This window comes from Triturus cristatus, chromosome 4_2 (assembly GCF_964204655.1).
Source record: "Triturus cristatus chromosome 4_2, aTriCri1.1, whole genome shotgun sequence".
Lineage (NCBI taxonomy): Eukaryota > Metazoa > Chordata > Amphibia > Caudata > Salamandridae > Triturus > Triturus cristatus.
The window spans coordinates 670,914,403-670,937,433 of NC_140586.1; the positions used below are offsets into that span (position 1 = coordinate 670,914,403).

General features: G+C 42.0%; 1 protein-coding gene across 1 annotated transcript in view; it reads left to right on the forward strand.

The window, feature by feature from the left end:
- The window catches only part of LOC146834880 (cytochrome P450 2J2-like), a 377,580-nt gene that overhangs the window by 184,091 nt on the left and 170,458 nt on the right, over positions 1 to 23,031 (forward strand). Inside the window, exons 4-5 of the mRNA XM_085602482.1 lie at positions 5,776 to 5,936; positions 15,604 to 15,780. Of these exons, the coding sequence (XP_085458608.1) occupies positions 5,776 to 5,936; positions 15,604 to 15,780 (338 nt within the window). The remainder of the gene's footprint in view (positions 1 to 5,775; positions 5,937 to 15,603; positions 15,781 to 23,031) is intronic.

A 23,031-nucleotide genomic window follows, 5' to 3' on the forward strand; every position in this document is an offset into this window, starting at 1 on the left:
TGTGCTAGACAGGGTCAAGTTAAAAGTTAAGGCTGATCATGATGGAGCGTGGGTCGGATACAGGGACCAGGTTTGTCCTTGGTGAAAGTTTAAAACGTTTTGGGAGAAAAGCCCTTGTCAACAGCGTTGACAGTGGGCCAGGCTGGAGGCTGGATCCGAAGAGGGGTTCATCGACAGTGGCCAGCTGCAGAACAGGATCTCTCTGGGGCATCAGCTCAGGGTTTTCTACGTCTATGGCGGGAAAGGTCCGCACGGGCGAAGTCTGCAGTTTGGGCCCAGGAAACTGCTGCTGACAGTGTGTTGTTGGTCGATTTTGCCCGCAGTAAAATCCTCTATGTTCTGTGCAGGTATTTATTTAGGAAAACAGAATCCTTTTCTATTTTTCATTTCAAAAGTATGCATTTTGAATGATGCAACAATGCTATGCACAAAACAGATGCCTCCTATGATCTTTCAAGCCCGATTTCAGTACTGTATGCTGGCATAATCCCACTTAAGAAAGATTTTCTAGCTTGGGTTCCAAGAACGTAAACTCTATTTTGTATTTTTTGTTTTTTCTATCTGGCAAAGACATGTCCACCAGCTTAGAAGTTGTACATAATCTATAGTATCAGGATCTAAACATGATCTGGGATAACATGACTTACAGTAACCTTCCAGTCTCACACATAAGGCTTTGCAACGTCCCTCGGTTCATAAAATGCCGGCCAATAAGTCTAGAGTTTTTCATAATACATTTTTATGGAGTTGCATCAATTATACAAACAGAAAATATACAAGGTAAGACAAAAGAAAAAAAGGTAATAAGCCTTGTCCACCTGCCACCGTACAACACCGTACAACATGACAATCATTATGGTAATAATCCACAATCAAACCAGAGAGTCAAAGCACCTATTAATTCAGTCTACATATCACTCTCTATTTCAGAGTTCTATATGCAAACATTTCCTCATCCACTGTGGCATTCACAGGCCCTATTGGATGCATTACAGTGCCTCAATGCACGGACCATGTTTTCCAAAGTTTGAAATATTTTTGTGAACACACTCTGGCAGTATATATAGGTCTTACCATGCTCATGCATTGGTCATGTCCCCTCCTCCATTTCTCCACTGAAGTAGACTCTGCCTTCTTTCTGGTGAACAGTGTCTCTTTTCGCCACCAGGATGCCCAACCACAATAAACCCATCTTTTATCTGTTAGTGTCTAGATCTGTGTTTATATTTAAAATGGTAAGTTTGGGTTCTGCTTGTAAGTTCCAGCCCAGCAAGGACAGAACTTCATCCAGATAGGGGCTGATTACTCTGCATCCCATATCTGTGCAATAGGCCCCAACATGAGAGGTACATCAGGGAGTCCGCTGCACCAATCTTTCATAGATTGTGTCGTGTAAGGTATATTCTATTCAGTTAAGTTGGATCAGTTGGTACTTCAACAAAATGCCTGATTCCTGAGAGAACACCCTAGCTTCCCTCCAGTTCTTATCAGAAAGAGGGCCCAAATCCTGTTCACAATCCTGACACAGTGAGTGAAAAGAGTTGGCAGGGTTGGTTACTAGAGACCAAAAAACTTGGGTAATCCTATGGACCCTAACTCTTCTGACAGTAGTTTCATTTGTAGGAGCCTAAACACAGGGAGATCTTCTGCTCCCGAGATGTAGGAGTTAATCGCATGTCGTAATCGCAAGAAGCAGAAGAATTGGGTACTGTGAAAATTATAATGTTCTTGGAAGGACTTTAACACAGTTTCTGGCATAAACCCGTACTGGTCCAGCCAGATTAAGGAAAATAGTTCTTTTGAAAGTCGGTTTGCAAGGGCCTTCTCAGCTATTTTGTCTATGACATTTAAGAGGGAGATTGGGTGGTAGGACGAGCAGAGGTTTGGGTGTAATCCCGTTTGTGAATAATCACTATCTCATCCAAACACAAGACCAGTGGTAATTGGCCTATCTGTAATGATTCCTTTATCAAGTCCCCAAGTGAATCTAAGACTTTGGGGGTGTAGATCTTACAAAACTCTGCTGGTAGTCCATTAGGGCTTGGCTTTTTGCCATACTGCTACTGGCTCTGAGCCTCCAACAGCTCTGCAATTCTAAGATCACCTTCCAAGAGTCCTTTCTCTGCTTCTGTCAATCTATGTAGCAGATGAGCAGAATTTTTTTTACATGTCACGGGCAGCCTTTTATTTTGTAAATATAATTTAGCGATATATGTGAATCATTGACACTTCTCTTTGTTTCCCTTGATTATTGAGCCACCATCTTTGGTAAGATATGTAATTTATTCACAGAGTTGTAAATTTTGACACAAGCGATGGAGAGTTTTACTGGCCTTGTCACACCATTGATAAATGTAACAGGGCATCGGGAGCCAAGTTCTATGTGCGTTATCTGTCAATAGTTAGCTCCACAGTAGAGTGATCCGATTAGTGAATGTCAAAATCAGCACTTCTGCAACCCTTTGTATCTCTGAATCAGGTAAGAAAAATGTAGTCTAGATAGCAAAATGTTTTATGGGCTCCCACATAAAATGGAAAACTGTGTTCTTGTGGCTGAATTGTACACCATACATCCGATAGGCCTAGTGAAACCATGATTTTTTAAATTAAAGAAGTACATTTCATAGAGATCGTCCCTCTACCCTATCTGTAACAAGACCTGCCAACTACCCACTGCCAATCACCCCCCGAAACCACTGGACCCCTCGGTTAATAATCTAACAATTGGTTAACAATCTCTAAGAAGACAGATTTTAGTGGCTGCGGTGTGTATATGTTAATTAAGGGCTGGTTTCCATTTTAAAAGGCCCATGACCGCTATATATCTGTCTAGATTATCATAGCAAACCTGCGTGGCATTAAAGGACACATTGTTGCAAATGAATATGGCTGTTCCCTTTGAGGCCGTTGTAAATGTCTGAATGAAACACCATTGAAAAACCCATGTGTGCAAGGAACAGACACTTGTTGGCCATAAGATGTGTTTTTTACAGAGAGAGTAGGTCCAAGCTGAGTATTTTGGCTGCGTTGAGAAGCTCAGTTCTTTTGAGTATATCGAGTAGACCATTTATGTTCCATGCTTATAAATTTGTATCTGATCCTCACAGGGTTTACATTTGGGTCTAGCCATTAAGGGGAAGACCTAGGTGCATATTGATGTATATGTTTCTGAGCAGCAGGACTCCATTTTTCAAAAGTTATCAAGGAACAAGGAAACATTTCAAATGGCAAAATAAAACCCATTCCCTGACCCCACACCTCATGAACATGAAGCATTTGTCACAGGACAGAATAAAGTTCGATACCAACTCTGCAATCGAAGCATCTTACCTAGGCTTTTTCATATCTCAACTATTACCCAAAGAAAACTCAAGAACAATAAAAACAGAAGAAAAGTAACATTCAAAGAAAAGGGGCGGGTTGTCCCACAAGAGGGATATCACCATATGGCCCATAGTCACTTATTCCCTACCCCCAGGCGCCCATCAGTACACACCTCTGACATGGTTTCCAGTGAAGCATTAGTCAGGATAAAGGGTACATTTTGGTGAGAGGATTATTGCAAGTATCAAAGGTGGATAATTAGGAGTTATAAAGAGGATAATTCAGGAGGTGGGACAGTTTCTTCCTCCGTGATCCAGCATCCTCCAGCTTCTTCTGTTCGTATCCCTGGTGAGGTGGAATATTTGGTGATTTGTGTACAGCAGATCGAGATCAATTTCTATGTTGGATTAAGCTTGAGGCTTTTTTGGCTATTGGACTCTGATAATGGGGAGCGGGGCATCATCAAACAGTGTTTGCTTGTGTGGCCAGATGTCTTGTCTTTCTCCTACCCACTACCATACTGCATCCAGGGTCTTGAAGAAAAATGTCCATGGCTGGTAAAATATTGGTAAGTTTGCTGGGCAGAGGAGCATATATCAGATATTCAGCGATCTGAGTTTCCTCTAGGCCATTATTGTATGATTCTCAAAATATTATGGTCTTTCCATATTGCACTTAAACTAGTGCAACAACAGTGCAAATCATTTGTGGTGGGCCAAACTGACTCTTAGGAAAAAGAGGGGCAGGACCTCTTTCCTCCTCCACTCAAATCTACGTGGGAATCATGCTCACAGGATGGATGGGCTAGTTCTAATATTGCAAGCTACTTGACTGGGAGCACAGAAAAGTCTCGAACCTGTATGTTATTAAGCTTTTGCCACACCTCACAATTCCGCTTCCCCCAAATGTCACTATTCAGGGCTTGAACAAGGGCTACATGGAGAGCAGACCTCTACTTTCCGCAAGCTCACCTTATTAAAAAGGCGCTGTCACTCCCCTCCGAAATATGCCAGGAAAGCAGAAACTGGATCCTTTTTAATCCATTAGTATCTCGACAACGCTTTCTGCTTCTTCCCTTGGCAGTTGAAGCGCTGGTCTCAGCTCCAATTCTGGGCCTTAAAGCGGACCATGAGGATTTCTTCAGGCTCATCAACCCACCCCAACCTCACAGTCTCACAGTCTGCCTGTCCCGACAAAAAGGGATGCTGGGACTGGTTGTGTCTAGTCCTTGTCTCTATCTTCTGAGCTTCTTCTTCATCATCTGCACCTCACTACTTTCCGGCTATGTTCCCTGCGTCTCAGGACAATTGGGACCAGGGGGCAAGAGTGCCTAGTCTGGACTTTAAAAGATATTGTTGGACTCGTGTTAAGGAGCTCGTCTAGCTCACATCCACTATTGAAAATGGCCAAGCTATGAAGCCCAATTGGGGAGGTAAGAAGGAGAGCAGCACCCACCACTGACACCAGGTTTGTGTGAAAAAGGTCACTTTAATGAAACAGGTGCACATTACAAACAACAACCTGGGCCTTTGCCTTACAGAGCTACATACCTCCCTATACAAAGTTGTTCACTTTTGGTAAGCTACGCCCATCTCTAAATGTACCCCCCACAACAACTTCATTCTGTAACTGTGTACTTGCTCCAGAGCTGATCAACAGCAACTGATACCTAAAAACTCCCCTCCTTCTTGTCAACAACAATAAGCTTCGGTAAACCATGGCAACTTCTCGACAATGACCTCTGCACCTGCTTCCAAGTGACAGCCATACATAGTTAACCCCCCCTTGCACACCTTTTCCAAAGTCTGCCAAATAAGGGCTGGGAAGTGTAAGAAAAACACTCTCCCCAAACACCTAATTAAAAGAGATGGTGGGTGGGCCAAAACAGAACCTAACAGATACCAGCCACCATGTCACCTAGATAAAATGGTAGCTGGTCACCTCAAAATGCCTGGGTGTCTAGCCCTTGGCCTACATATGTAGGCCAAAAATCTCCCCAGAACCTGGGAAGTTGACCAACTGCTCCACTTACCCAAAATACACGGGGCAGTCCTCCCTATGGTGGGCTGCCCCCCAAATCCGTATAAGACCACCGGTTTAGCACAAATATTCCAGAAACTCCTGAGAAGATATGTGCATGAAATGTATTGTGAACGTCCATGTATAATGTTGTGGAAGAATCACTTGGAGACATCTGTTTTTTCTTGTACTTTATTGCATCTCATACCACAAGGAGAAGAGGTCTTCTCAGCCAGGCAGGAGATGTTAACCCCCTTTGTACCCCATCACAACAAAGTCACCAGGGGACATCTTATGATACAATTCCATCAGATGTCACTCAGTTCCAATTAAATTAACAAATCACAACAAATAACAACATACTTTTCATTATTATTGACATTGTGAAGAGTTACCTATATTTTGACCACCATATTTTTGTATTTCATGTAGGTCAGCCGTTTGACCCTCACTTTCATATCAACAGCAGTGTTTCAAATGTTATCTGTGCCATCAGTTTTGGAAATCGATTTGATTATCAGGACCCAGAGTTCCAGAGTTTACTTCGTGTATTAGATGAGGTTTTGAAGCTGGAAATTAGTGTTTCATCCCAGGTAAGCTTCTGTCATATTAGCTTTGTGTATGTATTCTTTTTAACACCTTTTTATTGAAAACATATTTTAGAAACATGGCTAAAATAATGTAGAAGCAGTTATCTACCTGAAGGGTAGCTTCAAACAAATGCTTTACACGGGAAGCTATGAATTGAGCAGAAGAAGTGCTAAAGCAATATATATTATGATCTAGGGATTCCAATCAGCCTTATGATTCCTCACAATTGTGAATTGTCATTACTACAGAAGAGGCAAAAGCAGTAAAAGGCTATACTTGACCCCAAATGTTGGTAAACAGTTTAGATTTTAGTGGCTGAGTTCTCATTCCAGATTTGGCACTGGACAAAAACAAATCAGGTGATTCTTCAAAAATCATGCAATCTGCCTCAGTTTGTACAGCACTGATTGTACTGTGCACACAACCAGATTCATATTCCGATGACATCCTGGTTTGTATATTGCAGTGTCTTGTGAAAAGCTTCATCTTCATAATGCTCAACCTTGCAAAATCTTCCACTGTAAAGCTCTCCTCAGCATCTTGGTGTTAGATTCAAACTACATCAATACCTAATTCAAAGTAAATGAAAAACTGAGGGTTTCGCAAAGCTGCAGAACTTTAAAACTCCTAATAGGAGGTTTCATATGGTAGATAAGAAAAGAACACCATTCAGTCAGTGATTATGAAACATTTTCAGTCCCTTGTTATAGAGAACCACAACTAATTTGCCCCCCCCCATAACATGGTATCCACTTTCTGAAAAAATAAGTCAGTTGTTCGCTTCTCTGCCAGGTGAATCAATAAAATGTTTTAAGATTTTCAGAAAAGTAGACAACCGTGATATATAGGAGCAAAATACCAACCTTGCCCTTCAACAAAACTGCTATCATAAAGGCCTTTTGCAGGATTCCAAGGAAGTCTGCTCTTCTGAGACACATCTAAAAGCAAGTACCCCACAGATGTAAGTGTGACAATCTGGATGACTTTAGATATCTTGATACATTAAATGCGACAATTGTTTTGCTGCAAAAGGTAGACAGGTTAAAGTAATCCACCAGGATTTCTAAGTTATTGGTATGGGAGGTGATACCTGGCACTTTTGATTATGGTTCTGCTTCCACCTCTCCTAACTAAAGAGCAACCTCTTTGACTGTTAGAGTTTGTTGATGGTGGTTTCAGTTAATACAGACCAGGTATTTGTTTTTCAGACCCCTAACCAGAATCCTAAATCATTACTCCGTTACTCATGCAAGCTGTGGTTCATGTCCAATTTAATAACATGCATATTACTTACTCCGAGAAGAAGCCTAGGTTGAATCCAGGAAATTTCAAGGTTATATAAAATGTTCCTATACCCTACCCAATTCTTTGAAAGTGGTTGTGATGGAAACACAGCTTTGTAGAATATAAGTAGTATCCTGGTTATCTCTATTCCCTGGATGTCTGACATGATATCTGGAATGCTAAGAGTGAATAATAAAATAGGATGTTGATGTGTACATGAAGTAGAATTTAAGAAATCGGACTGTTTGCGGGAGAATTAAGCTCTGACAGGACCTACCTGTTGTTGCTGTAGCCTAAGGGCCTAACATGAAATGGAAATACTACTACTTTCTTTAGTGGCCTCAGAATCATGTTAGAACATCTTGCCCTCCTACCTCAACATTGTGGAAAATCGTTTTTAAGAACTTGCTTGAAAAAGCACCAAGACTGGTTGTAATTGGGAGCAATTTCTGTCACTGGAGGGAGGAGGATTGTCATGAGAAGGAAGATGTTCCTGTGACCATGGAGAGTATTTTGGGGCCGCCCAACCTCCAAACCTGGATTGAATGGAATCAATATCGACACATGGCGTGAATGCCCTAAAAAAGCCAAGCAGTGGGAATGAATTAGCAAATGTTTTGAGATGGAATTAGACAGAAACATTACAATTATGTTGAGGGGATTTAGGAAGACCAAGCACCACCAAAAAATAAACTTCTGTTCTGTATTGTGGGATTGGCTTTTGCCAGATAGAAAATTGTGTGATTGTGGAGTGGGAAAACATCAGTGAAAGCTGATGATTAGCTTTTAGATAAGGACTGGTGCAGCATCACTGGAAAATAAATGTATACAAGCAGTGGATGTTTGCAGAAGTATCAAAAAAACTTGACAAAATGGTGTGAGATAGAAAACCTGGAGGGTCATGGAATATGGGATATAAATGCACAGTTGTTGCTGAGAAGCACATAGCAGTCGATGTCACTCTTTATCAAACCAGATTGCCATTGATGCTCAATCAGATGTCCTTTACTTCACAATACCATATTGATCATGCATTTACCATTGTGTAAGGTGGTAATGAGATTTTTCCCTTCTTTTATGATGAATGTAATTTGTGTATTATACTATGTTTACGGTTTAAAAAAAGCAAAACAACATAAAAATACTGTTAACCAGGCGAAGTTGATCAGTCCTTGCCTGTTTTTATGTGGTGCTCCACGTCTAACAATATGTAACTGGTGTAGCAAATTTAGCCTCTAGATTTTTAAAGGTAACACAGTGGTTTTTTTGTTATTGATGATAACTGCCAGCGGCTCTGAAACCTATGGGATTGTACAACGGGAGGAGGAAATGCAGCTTTGGCTGTAAGTCTGCTTAAATAAGATATTGCCTCATTTTCACAATCCAATGCCAGTATGGCTACTTTTTGATTTCTCCATCGAACTGCTTCCCAAATACAGCTTTAGCGTTTACTCTGATGGCCTTCTCTCTATTGACATGTTTCATGTTGCTGTCAATATGCCATATTTCTAAATTTAAAAAAGCATTTACAGTGACACCACCGCAATTCTGGAAAATAGGATTGTCTGATTATGTAGGCAGGGGATAATAATTGTTGCTGTGCTGGTAGTGTGAGCACAGTGGTGGTGGAGTTCATGGTTTCATTTGTATTAGTGCTACTGTAACTGTTCTGTGCAGAGACCAATTCACTAATTGCTTGCATCTGAATTATCGGTCTCTTTGTTTCATGCAGCACAGTTCTGTTGAGGATCCATCTCTTGAATTTAAGAAGCTTACCATCTGAATTAAGCACATAAAAAAGACATTTCAGTTCTGTAGCATGGATCAACAATAGCGGCACAGATGGACAACTCTGAGTTTAGTTTGTTTCACCTGATCTTGGCATTTGACTAGGTCTTCAGTATGCTGCTTACCAGAGCTTCAAAGGTCTTCCTGTTTCTGAATTATCATCTCAGTACTCTCTGGTCCCTTATAACATGACCCCAAAAAACGTTTGGCTCATAGAATTGTGTTACTGCTGCCTCTGCAGCATATTCAAATGACATTGCGCTGTGGAAAAGCCACCTGATTTGCCCCCACTGCTGAGGAGTCACATTTGTCTGGCATGGCAAAGTCTTTAAGGAATTTGTATTGTTCAAACCAGGTAGGGTAAAACAAATACAGACTCAAATTCCATACAGTCAAAAACACATGCTTATGGACGTAATGGCAAAGCCCTTTCACTTTTCTTCTATTTTTTTTTAAAAGCTTCTGGTCTTCAAAGGATGCCTGTATTCCACATAAACTTTGTCACATATGCCTATTATCCCATCAGTCTTTCTTTTCTTTTTGATAATCTTACAAGGTCAGATTCATTCAGTTTTCAAAATAGGGCCCTCTGAAGTATTTATCAACTGACATTGCTCTCAGAGTATTAGTACCATGTTCATTTATGACAACTATTGATCTAAATCTTGCAAATGTTAAAGCTGAATTTCATCAAGAGGCTGACTGCCCTAAGAGACTTCTGTATATTCAGCATAGCAATAGGTACATACTGGATGGTTGCCCAAATGCCCTCATGCACTGATGTCAAGAGCCCAGTCTGAGGTGGAGCACAAATAGTCTTTAGTAACACGATAGTCCACCTGTTCATTGTCAAGGGAATGGTGTATACATGGCTAAGCCCAAAGGTACATATGCATCTTTTGAGCACATGTTTGCACAAACCAATGATATAGTGACTACAGAAAGGTTTGCGGTGTCTGGTAACTATAATTGTGGACAATAGTCTGCCAAAATTCTACAAATTCATTGACTTTCATCAAACATTATGAACAGATTATTTTTATGTACGACTGATTATTACTGTATGAATGAGCTGAATCGTGTTTTAAGGATTCTTTTACTTCCTTCATGAAAAGATTAAACACTTTACTTGTTTTGTTCTCGCTCAACAATTCAAGATTGTGTAGTGGATAATGTGGTAAGCAGACTTCCTGATGCCAACTGAACAGCAGTGGTAGTGCCTTAGTGTGACCCTGAGGACCCCTCCCCCACACACTTGCTAGTAAATGCATTGGCAGAAGATATCTCGTTCTCTAGCTCTCACACACTAGCCAATATTCACAGATGCAAGTAAAACGTAGGATCACAAAGCCATGGACATACACACACTCTGATATTAAATGGCACTTACAGGTGTGCAGAAACATGCAATCTCATTTCTGTCTCTCACAGCTAGTGACTATTCACACATAGCAAACTCTTTATCCTTGGAGACCTGAACATCTGGTTCAATCAACAAAAACTCACAAACAAGATCACTTCTGTCAAACCTGTAGGCTTTCAACTTCTTCCAAGCTAGTTCTAGTCCAACATACTCAGACGGATGTTCCCCTGGATGCAGTTGTTCTCCACTAGAACTCATCATGGTAACAGGAAATCTCCCTTTTATCTTTTGCTTTCACCACATCATGCACTTCAACATCAGGTAATGGTCAGCACTGCTGCAATTATAACAAAGACTGATAAAAGTATTTATGGACAATGAAGCAAGCCGAATCTTATCACTTTTAATTCTTAACGTAATTTCCACTTACCTGCATAACCAAAGTGAATCAATTCTCCCTTTTACTCTCGAAAGCATCAATAGTCTGATTCCCCAGAAGCTCTCCTCTCATCGGAAAAATTGACCACAGATCCTCGGACTAAAAAATAAACTATATAAGCCCAGTGAAAAAAGAAAAACGAATCCTGAAATGTCAGTTGAAAGAATGAAGCATCCCAACAAAATCTACACTTCTAAGAACAAGCAAGGACATACAAATCTGTCAGTTAATAAACTACATGACCCTACTACTCACATCAGATCTCAAAAGTAAAATACCCATACAAGAAACTTCACAAGAACCTCTCAGAATTACGTGAACTGGTATGCACTTCAGTCAGAACTGTTAACTCCCTAATCCGCACCTGCATTGCATCTTGTCAGAAAAAACGAAACCATGGAACGCTTCCATAATTACAAGTCCTCCATCAGCTTCTTTTTTCAGGTCACTAAACCCAAGATATCACCCTTTGACACAAAATCAATACTGTTCGCCACCAAGCAACTCTTGCTGCTTTATTTGAAGGAACTGCTGAAGGCTGGTGGCCTGGCTGGATTCCCTGTGGACACTTGCCTGACTGAAGTTTTCAATAATCTTCCACTCTCACTACTGCCACTACTCCAGTCAGAATGTTTAACAGCAGCTCTATAAATGCAGGCGTCTTCTCCAAAGACCTCAAGACTGCCTACCTGAAATGGATTCAAAGAAACAAAACCTCAATTCACCACCCTAAATGAAAATCTCCAGAAGTCACACAGGATTCTTCCTGCCATTGTAATCTATTCTGTCTTGATTTTCATCTCCACTCTATAACCGAGGCCATAAGATCTCAGCATTCAACCAACTATCCCAGATTGGATCTCCTCCTACCTTTCCAGTAGATCAGGCACTAGTGCATTTCCTAAATACATTCCAACACCTTTCCAAACTGACTTTGGCATCCCGCAGAAATCAATAATTCCTGTGATCTTCTAAGAGGATAGCTCAATGCACCACAAGATCTCAGGTCCATCAGTCTAACTGTTACTACTACACAGTCTACTCTCAAATCATCCACAAGCTTGAAAGTCTAGTAGGCTGAGACTTCACTTGTAGGACCTGAGAGAACTGCCTCACTACAACCATCTGGCCCCAGGAACTTTGACCACATGTGGTGTCATCAACAAAACCTGTGAGTGATCAAGGACTCTGAACAATTCCTAGCATTGCAAGTGAATCAAGTTGCCAGAAGTGCCTTCTTCATTGTGCAAACCATGTGTAGCATTTTCCACATCTCGGTTTCCTTCAGATACTGATGGGCCAGGAATAATCCTGGAAATCACTCCATTTTTAGTATAACGAGGAGATGGAATTCAGAATGTGCGAGTCAGAAAGCTATTACACCTGTTGACCAAATCACTCCATCCTTACACGTGCTCCACTGGTTACGGGTGGCCAGATGCTACTCCTTCAAAGCACTCTACATCTTTTGCACTAGTTGGCGATAACATACACAATAGGATCATCCATTTATGAATGTCAACCCATCTTTATAACCTGCTCATCAAAGAAATACTTGCATTGGTTGTACTCTCTGTTTAGACAACTCTGGAACTGACTGCCTCAAACAGAAGCAATATCCATGTTCACCTGGAATTCAAGAAGTCAGTAATGACTTAGCTGTTCCCAAACAGATGACACCCTTATATCTCAGCTATCCGATGCCAAACCATGACCACCTCCTTGAAGAAAGAATCATTCACCCGCATATGCAATTACATCTCTTCCAACATGCAACACCAAAGATCTTCTCTCATATATCGCGTTATTTAACCCACATTTTGTCAACCACACAGAACATTCACCATTGTGTGTTACCTCACAGTCAAACAACTTACGGGCCTGGCTGAGCGCACAGAAAAAAGCTGAAGCAAGGCAGAGTCAGAATTCAGGATGACATGAGGCCATGTCAAAGCCAATAGTAAGAAATTAATAATATTTTCCAGTGTTCAGCACAGTGCACATTTGTGCACCACCGCCTATAGCATCACATACTTCATCTCTCAAAGTACAACACTATGCACATTTGTGCACCACTGCTCATAACACTGCACTCCAAGACCAAAAAAGACATTCCACACCTCTCTCATGCTTTCAAATGCACATCCCACATGTTCTGTTCTTGGCAAGTCTGTCCTACTCCGTGACAGCTCTCACTGAAAGACTGCATGATTACAAGAAAGAAACCTTTAAGAGAAGCAAGGCATATGCAGGATGCATGATTCCGGCTAGGATAAAATAACAAACCAAAGTCAATTAAAATATTGGTAGTTAAAGGTCATCACAGGGTGTCAGACCACAAGAGTGCCTCTACCACTACAGGGTCTTCCAAGTCCTTTGGGAAGGGTCATTTTTTCTTAAAAACTATAACCCGACTTCCGCCATTGACTTACCTTGAACACGCAGTTGTGTATTCATTCAGTACACGGCCTCCGTGGGGTTCCTGGGTCCTTACCTGGGGTGGTTCCTTGGTCCCCCGGCACTTCTAAGTCTTCTGGTACAACTCCTGACTTCGGTCGATAGTCGCATTCCACTATCTTTGTATATGGTTTGGTCTCATATGGGAGCCCACTGTATTTTCGTGCTACTTACTGTCATAGGATCAAAGTATTGTGTGTACTGTAATTATATCTATGGGCAGGAGATATTGCATTGAGTTAGTGAGTGAGTGTAATAAATAACTATTTTTTATAAATACACTGTGTGGTTCTTTTTCACTTAAGCTGCACTATAAGATTAGGTGCTGGTGAATCAAGCTGCTTTACACTCCTCCTAGACTAAGCCTGAAGGCTGCTCTCCACAGCTACCACTTAGAAAGCTTCCTAAGGTTGTCTAAATCACTAAAAACACCATAAGGGTTGTCTGGATTGGTGCAGGGTGCTACACTTGAATAAGTGTGCATCATATACCAAGTCAGCCTTCTACACTCATTAAAAGTTAACCGCAATCTAACTGTAGCATAATTGCATTGTTCCACCTCTGTAATATCTGTGTGGATATAGGTGTGGAGTTGGGTTTGTGTTTGGAATATATATAATGGTTTATTGTGGCTCTGTATAGAAGAGTACAATGTTGTGAAGCTTGGAGCTTTACATGTTTTCTTCCTATTTGGCATCAGGAATAATCCTGCTGTAACACAGGGCAGTGAGCATGCTGCCAGCCAGTCATGTCTTAAAAGTTTTGATGAGGCGCATATACAGGGATTAATTTGTGCCGGTGGTTGCAGTTGGGGTGCACATACACTTATTTTTCCTCAGCAGACTTTGATAGAAAGAAAAAGAAAAACACAAAAGGGGAAAAGAAAGAGGAAGAGAAAGGAGGACAACTGACAAAGGTAGAAATTAGCATAGAAAAGTACCTGCAAGAGTGCGATATAGAGACACGAAGTGTCTGCTGGTGGCTAAAGACGCATGAAGTCAAATTAAAACTACAATGTGGTATTCATCACTCTGACCTATTGTGCTGGCCTTTGGCTTCTGAACAATACAATGGGATCCTGCACTTATTCTTATACAAATTAAGCATGCTGCCTATCAGGGCCGGACTGGCAGTAGCGGGCATTGGGCATTTTTAAGGGAGGCTGGAAGAGTGGAGGTCAGTTTTGAGACAGTGTGGCCTTATTTTTGTTACTGGGGGTTGGTTTAGCAGCAGTGCTGCTATCTCGCCACCTGTACCAAAAGTAACAGTGCTTCACACTTTCACTCCACCCCACCCCCCGGGGCTGGTCCTATCAAAATTGCCAGGGCTGCGTTGGCTACCCAGCCATACTGCCTATATACCCTTCCTGATGCTGGGAGCAAACGTCATGCATTTGCCTTCGGTTGTAGGTAGCCAGAAGCAGATGCTGAGCCTGTGACCCTCTGCTGCACATTCAGATTTGGAGCTTTAAGTATTCCTAGTCAAATGTTATGTCTCTGTGCTTGGCCTCCTATCAACTCCATGCAAGGGGGTCAGGGAATCATTATAGGTTTGGTTTTGGGTGAGAGGAAGGGAGTATGCCTTTACCCCACAGCTATAACTGCATTAGGCTCCATCATGGAAGCTACATGAATTCCGCTTTCTCTCACATTCCAGGTTGGAGGCAGTTTACCACCCTGGCACCTTTTAGGCTGATAGAGCCCGCCTGATATCCATCATGATGGATCAAGTAAACCTCCACTCTTATTCACACGTGCAAAGAATGGCAAGAAATGGGGAGGTGGATGGAGAACCATAAAGGTTATTGATAGGAAAAGGGCAAGATGCGTCTTACCCTTACAGCCCAGAGATGGCGAACCATTCCTCTTGCTCCTCTTGAGTTATTAGGTCCATCTCGTGTTACATATGGTCCTGCATGCCAGAAAGACTTCCGTCAGTCAGGTCTCTTCCTCTCTGCTGGCCTGGCCAATCTTTTATTTAATCAGTTAGACATATCGCCTCCTGATCTGGTGGGTATGTTTAATACTTCTTCCATTTGTCCTTCAGATACAGGACTGAGTTCCTTAATACAGTGTTAACTTTCCTGAGAGATCCTAACTTTGTACAAAGTAATGTTGGTTGAGATGTTGAGGTGGACCTAGATAATGACGAGTACTATATTTAGATGAGCACCATGGCGTATTACTAGCATAACTAGTGCCTGCATCTTTATTAATAGATATAGAAAATATTTAGAACAGTTTAAGAAGTTTTACATATAATGTTTCAATACATTTTGCATATATGTCATACATCTGAATACAAAAGTTTCACTGTTATTGTGCATATTTTTGTACAGCTCTACAATTCTTTCCCACAAATAATGAAGTTCCTTCCTGGATCTCATCAAAAAGTTTTTGAACACTGGAAAATCATTAAAATGTTCGTCAAAAAGATTATTCAGAAGCACAGAGAGGACTGGAATCCATCTGAGCCCAGAGACTTCATTGACTGTTACATCTCAGAAATTGAAAAGGTAAGGTTCAGGGATATTATTATTATGATTATTGTTACTTGTTAAGCGAGAATCACCCTGAAATGGTCTCTAGGAGCTGCTGCACATCTTCAGGTGTGGGCTACAGGCTAAAATATTCTGAGTAGTGCACTAATAGCATGGTTAAAACATCCATGTTTTAAGAGCTTTTTTAAACTGTCTTTAGTCGGTGATAACACAAAAATGTATTGGGAGCTGGTTCCAATATTGAGGGGCTAGGTTCGAGTGTGATCTGCCACAATTTCTGGTGGTATGGATGCGGCGAGGATGTAACAGACATTACCCGCAGGACCGAAGCCTCCTTGTGGGGCCATACCAATTGAGTTTTTTCTGTAAATACTGAGGTTCATGTACATAAAGGGATTTGTGGACCAACTAAAGAAGTTGAAACCGTGATCACTTTTTTATGGGCAACCAGTGAAGGCTTCTTAGAATGGGTTATAAAGGCGATATGGGTGGAAGACAACAAACTAAACGTGCTGCCGGATTGTATTGGATATGTTTGGTGTTACATTCCTGACTGTGTAAGTGATGTCTGCTACGTGACTCTCTATACTATACTTGTTCTATATGTGAGGGATGACTACAGTGCACTGCCTTTTTTTAGGTCGAGCCTAGCAGCGTGCATGCGCTGCTCTGTGAGGCTTGTTGTGTCTGAATATGGACGTGAAGCACCGCCCTTGTTTTCTGTAGGCTCCTGTTAGTGCCCTTCAGAAAGGGCTGCTTTTGTTTGGTGGATAGATTTAGTTGGTCCCACCTTTTAGTGTTTCCGACCCTTCCAGGCGACTGGTCCCGTTACTGTGGTGTTCCTCTTTTTTTAGGTCTCACCTGCGCATTGCGCATGCACTGCATAGGAGACCTTTAGCCGTAGTGCAGCTGTTTTTCCAAGCACATACTCGTGCTTGTGGCGGCATACGGCTTGCGGGAGTGCATAGCGGCGCGCCACAAGCACAAGTATGTGCTTTAAAATAAAGCAAACAGCTGCTACTTAGCGCGCGCGCGCACTCCCCCCCACCCCTCACACTTGCTCACTCTTGCCTTTTGTCTGCTTTTTCGCACGTCTGCATCTCTGCTTTCACCAGTTGGTGTGCCTGGCTCTTGCGCTTAAATAGTGTAATATAAAATATAAGTTGCTCAGTGGAAGCACCCTTTGTAATACCTTTCAACGCTACTGCCTTTCAGAGGGAAGATGTCGGGGAGAAGGAGATGCAGCGATTATGAAACCTTACATTTGCGGTCTGTCAGGGAGCAACATGGCACTTTTTTACACTTCATTCAAGGGCAGAACTCCATAGAGCCTTATACTGAAAAGTTGTTATACCTCAAGGCCCTTTTGAAGCATCTGTCCCGTTGTGTGGCCTTGGACGGGTCACAAGATGAAGTCCTTCCGGGGCTTTCTTCACCTCGCACTGAATTAATGAGCAGATTTTTATGGCAGTACAATCCAGGCCTTTCTTCATTGCATTTCTGTTCTCCTTGTGGGTTAGGGTACATGGCCTCTTTTGCAGGTTAGGGGGTATCTTTAAACCAAGTGTGTCTTTTTGCCCTTGTTTCCAGCTCCAAATGCATGATTACGGTGCCTTTCACTTGCCGTCCATTCATGCTGCAGCACGGCCCATATGTAGATCAGAAGAGTACAAAAGTGCTCTCCTCCGAAACAGAACCAAGTGGCCTATTCCAGTGAAGAACCATGGGAGTCTTTATGGATACGTGTAAAGTCGAGCACTTTTTGCACTTGGCATTATTTTCTGAAGGCACCAGTTTAACATGATGAAGTACCCACTTGCTTTTCTTCACTACTTTTCATTTAAGTCGTTCACATCATTGCCAGTTCACAGGTTTACACGCTTTAATCTGGGTTGTATTTTCCCTACAGTTTATTGACCTTCTGTTTAAGACTCTAATGCACCTTGTTCTTTTTGACTCGGTCTTCACACGATAGCACTTACAGATCCTATTTTTACAATCTTTCCACATGGCAGCACTTATCTACCATTGCTAGCTGTTTACATGTTATTGGAGTCGATCAGCTCTTGATTTAATTTCTTTTTTTCTAGAGAAACTATTCCTCTGATGAACGGATTGTCCCGAAATGCATTGGGAATACATGAATGCCAAGTCTAAATGTTTAATATAAAAATCACGTTAACAAACAATGAGCAATCTACTTGCAGAGCCGGACTGGCCGTAGCGGGCACTGGGCAATCCCCCGGTGGGCCGCACGGGTGGGGGCGGTTTTGGGCCCCCGGGAGCCGTTTTTGTTACATAGCTGCAAAATCGGCCCTGTAACAAAATTGGCCGAAAACCGGCCCTGGCAAAGAGCTCGGCGGCATCTCCTACCCCCCGGGAAGGGGGGGGGGGGCCTGCTGAGCACTTTGCCAGGGCCGGTTTTAGTTCCCAGTCCGGCCCTGTCTACTTGTGATGGTTAACATCGTGAATTGACAAGACGAACATAAATCTCTAAAGGCTTTGAGAACGTCTTATTATTGAACTAATTTCTTAAATTTTTTTTTAAGTTTTCCGACCCCCACGAGTGCAACGAGGGCACACATGGTCGAGGTTCACTCTGTGCTTTCTTAAAAAATTTCCCTTAAAACATATGCACTTGGTGCTCAACTTTGGGCATATTGTTAAATGTGGTTACTATCATATATATTTTTATATTCCATGCGTCAACTTTGTGGAACTCCGTGCCTGAGGCCCTGCACGCTCTCTGCCCTTCTAAAATTCCACAGTGACCAAGCCCTAGCTAGGGCTGAATGAACTTGCGTAGTTTTGTCTCGCTAAATGTCGTCAAATTCCATGAATTTTGTATAATTATGCTTTTGCATCGAAATGTGATAGGCCAATATCTTACCTAAAACTTCTTGCTTGATACGGACAGGAGATACTTGGAGTAGAAAATATTTCTCAGCAGGACGTTTCCTGTGCGAATCAGTCTCCCACTGATATCCTGCAATATATTGCAACAGGAGATGCGCGTTTGGGTTTAAAAAAAATGCACAGTCAGGTAATTTCGAGAAATGTAAGAATTTCGCAAATTTCAGTGGTGTTATTAAAACTATTCCTATTTCTAACTTTATCTTCACCAGGCCCTTGTATTCCCAGCTCACCGAGCCTAATGGTGCGTGTTTAAAAAAGCACTGAAAATATGCTCTTACTGGTGGCAATCTAATTTGTCTTGGGATCTTAAGAACATTTCTCTCTACGTGTTTGCTTAGAGGGTACTGCAGTAGTCCAGAGCTTTCTCTTGAGCTGGTATAGAGCCTCTAGTAAAATACTTTCCCTTGGTTGTACAGCCATTTCGCCCCACCGGGCATTTCGCACCTTCTTTAGTGAGCAGTGGCTGCCAGTTGAAGTTATTTATTAAGGAGTTGTGTAGAATGTTATGTTATGTGTCATCCTAGTGCTAGATAAGATCATGAAAAGTAGAAATGGAGTTAATGTAAATGAAAGTCCAGTCAGCGACGCAGAGCCCCAAATCTGACAGTCTTTGCTGCGGCCACACCTCCCCACGGAAAATGAATTTAATTTAGAGTTGAGCAGCACAATTAAGCTATCATATTCCTGAAGCTCGTATACTTTCTTTCAGACCCCCGGCATGGGGCGCTTCACTCTCTTAGGCCCACCAGATTCCCCTCGGATGCTTTAGCTGCTTGCTGTTTCTTTGGTGGATTACATGTTGCCGTAAACCTCACTGAGGGTCATGGTGGGTTTCAAGTTTCTATAGGCCTTTGCTCCAGTAAGGTTTTTGCACAGTGTAGAATACCTTGGATTTGATAATCTACTTCCCTGGTAGTCATGTAAGACCTATATATGTATGTGTGTGCTATTTGTATTGCACAAAGCAGCGAAGCGCTCTACATGTTCCAAGGTACATAGATGGTCAGCGTATGATTGGACAGGTAGCTGGTTTAAATCAGTGGAAGTGAACTGTAACATTGAGAAACAGTTAGATGTGGTCCCTTGCCAGTAAGAACAGGCACATTATTTTGAAGCTTTTTCAGCCTGCTGATGCATGTCTTTGGGAGTCCAGATCACACATTAACAATAATCGAGGCCTGCCATCACAAGGATTTCATCGGCTATCCTTGATGGTCCCAACAGAGTAGAAGGAAAACGTTTTGAACCTGGTTAAGCTGAAAGTCAATCTCTGTTTTTGTCCTCCAAATGAAGGCAGATACTAAAAGCATTAGCATCTAACAGGAATCATAGGCTCCCCACTTTCGCAGTTGTGGGAAATATTTTACCTAAGCGAAGGGGCAAGATAAAAAGTGGAAATTCCTTTAGTCTTGGTTATGTCCATGCACATAAAGCTTTGTTTGATCCAGTAGAAAAAGTGGGTTAAGGCATGTTGCAAATCTAGATTTGTTTGTTGCTAATCTTGAATGTGGTTTTGGCTGCCATCAGCGTGCACTTGGAGGGTCACTTTCTATTGGTCATGGAGCTAAGCCAGAGGACATCATGAAAATGAATGGGAGCGTAGGCAAGGAAACACCTCAAGCGATGCATTGGCATAGCCAATAGGTCTCGCCTTTGGGACCTTATAAGTATTTAGTTATGTAGCACAATATCCTTGGTGCAACAACATCACCTGTTGCATGGCTAAACACTTAAAAGGTCCCAAAGGTGAGACCTATTGAATATGCCAATGCTTGTTAAATTTAAGGTCCTTTGTGCACTCCTTCTTGTTTGCCTCGGCTGTGCAGAAGGATGGCACCCGCTTCAGGGGCGCCCTGCTTTATTTCCGATGGGTGAAAATTGCACACATTTTTATTTCAAGCAGAAGTCTGGACGCTGGCAGCAGCTTGTGAGGAGGACAGGATGTAGACAGGTTTGGGGTGGCCAGGGACGATGCAGGGGATGTCTCTTATCCTCTTGTCACTGCTCTGCGTCTCAAACCACATGCCGAAAGATCGAAAGTAATCTTCCTTGCACGTACTGAAGACCGACAAGAAGCAGACCCAGATGCACAGTGGAAATTCTTTGCACAGCCTTCCACACATTGATTATTAATATAAAGTGATTATTCACATAAGCACACCATTACAGCTGGGGTTGCTCAGTAAAAGCACTTCACAATTATCAGGCAATTATTTAAGTGCATTGAAAGTCATATAACGTTAGGACTGAAGGGACATTTTTATTTAGTCAAACGTTATGATACATGCTTGGAATTATAGGAGCACTATGGCCTAGTACTAGTGACATGTCCAAGGGCCATCCATCAACCCTAAGATCAAATCCTGTCTTCATAAGAAAAGACTGAGACTTGTGTCCAAGCAGCACTGTGAGGTTTGCTCCTGAAAAGCACTGTGGGGCTTGTGTATAAGCTTCCCTATAATGCCAGGCAACGCATTCACTAGAGTTAGGATGGCTCAGTAACTTAAGCACTTACTGCTGATATAGGAAGTGATCTGCAAATCATGAATTCAGGCAAGGCCACTCAGCCTTACATCCTTCCAAGGTCAGTAAACTGATTATCAAAAATTGTCTAATAGTTACATCTGTTATTTAGAGCTCTCATTGCTGTATATGTTCCCACATGGTTTTAGGGCGAGCATAGCAGCGTGCATGCGCTGCTCTGCGAGGCATGTAGTATCTGAATATGGGCGAAAGATTAGAAACCTGCCTGCCTGTACATAATGTCTTTTTGTTATATATAAGATTTTAAAAATTCTTATAACACTTTTTTACTATAACTTTTCAACATGCTGCACTGCAGCCACGCTGCTCCACAACATAGCTTAAAGACACTGGCAGAGCCAATATCTCTGGCTAAACACATATAAGGTCACAAATGCTTGTTTTACATCTGTTGTGTGTGAGAGAATCATGTAGATACTTTAATTTTAAAAGTAAATCGCCGGTGCCGCGATTATAGCAAAAGTAAAGAAATAGATGTTGTTTTCTATTTCTTTACTTTTGCAGCAGTCGCGGCACCGGTGCTTTACCTTTAAACATGAGAAACGGTGCCGCAAGATCCTCTACCACCACACACCACAGAATGGACGCCCTTTTCCCTCGCCGGATACCGACATCTCCGGGTAAGATGCGGGCAACCCAGCAATACCTTTATAGTCGCTTAATACCCAACAACCTCGTTATAGGACCTTGACTTCTCTCTCTCCCCCGCCTCCCACCCCCAACCCCTAGAACCAAAAGACAGGTGCAAGTACTCCAAAAACTGTCCAACCAGAGCCTTACCCCCATGCGAGTTCTATGGGCATACCTTCAGCACTTGGTTTAATGATCCTCCTTGAACCATGTTGCTTCTGTCTCATTGAAAGCCCGAGCGTCTGGGGAAATATGTGGCCCAACAACTCACCATCCTCAGCTGCATACTATTCTGATCTCCCAGGATCTCCCTTCAGCCTTATCTTTCAGTCGAACGTTGTGCTCAATGTTTAGTTCCCTGATTCTTCTGTGTCACCAGTCAAAGTTCCCTAGTGTCTCTTAATGATGACTGTAAACATGCTTTTATATCGACCTTTACTCTCTTAAATATAGCAATTTCAGAATGCTGCAAGTAAATCTTATTTCTTTTACTTAATACTAGTAGTGCCAGCCTCTGACCCAATCCAAAGTTAACAGCTTTTACCCCTAATGAAATAAGAGACACCGCTCCTGATGGAAAAGCAGATTAGCTTGTTCTCTACTCACAATACATGCACTCTCTCCTTTATAGCACTGCAGACCAACCTGACCTATCCTTGCAAAAAACACACACATATCGAGATCTGGATGCCTCGAAAATTTCTAGTTCAAAGCAGTTTGTCGTTTTACAAGGACCAACAAAAGATCTATGAATTTACTAATTGATGTTCCTGCTTTGGAGTGTCAAAAACATGATGCAGTCTAAAATATTGTTCTTGAATTTGAACATGTAACCATACCCCAGCCACCTCTGAGAGCACTCACCAACACAGTCTCCCATCTATTCTCGTTGATCAGTATATTTCTTTCTTGGTCCAATCCCGCGTCCCTGAAAAGTATGGATGTTTTCCATATTGTAAAGAAGCCTCCTCATAGGCTCTGCCCAGTACCTTCCATTTCCCTCTTTTGGAGATTCAATCTTCCTGGTGAAGATGCTGTACTGATCTCATGTAAATATCTTCATAGATGTGTGCTCATAAATTGTATTGTATCGACTCTGTAGTTAGACCTTAGACTGTTTCTCAGTGGAAAAACAGTTTTCATTGCTGTTAGTAATGACCTGAGAGCCAAATAGCA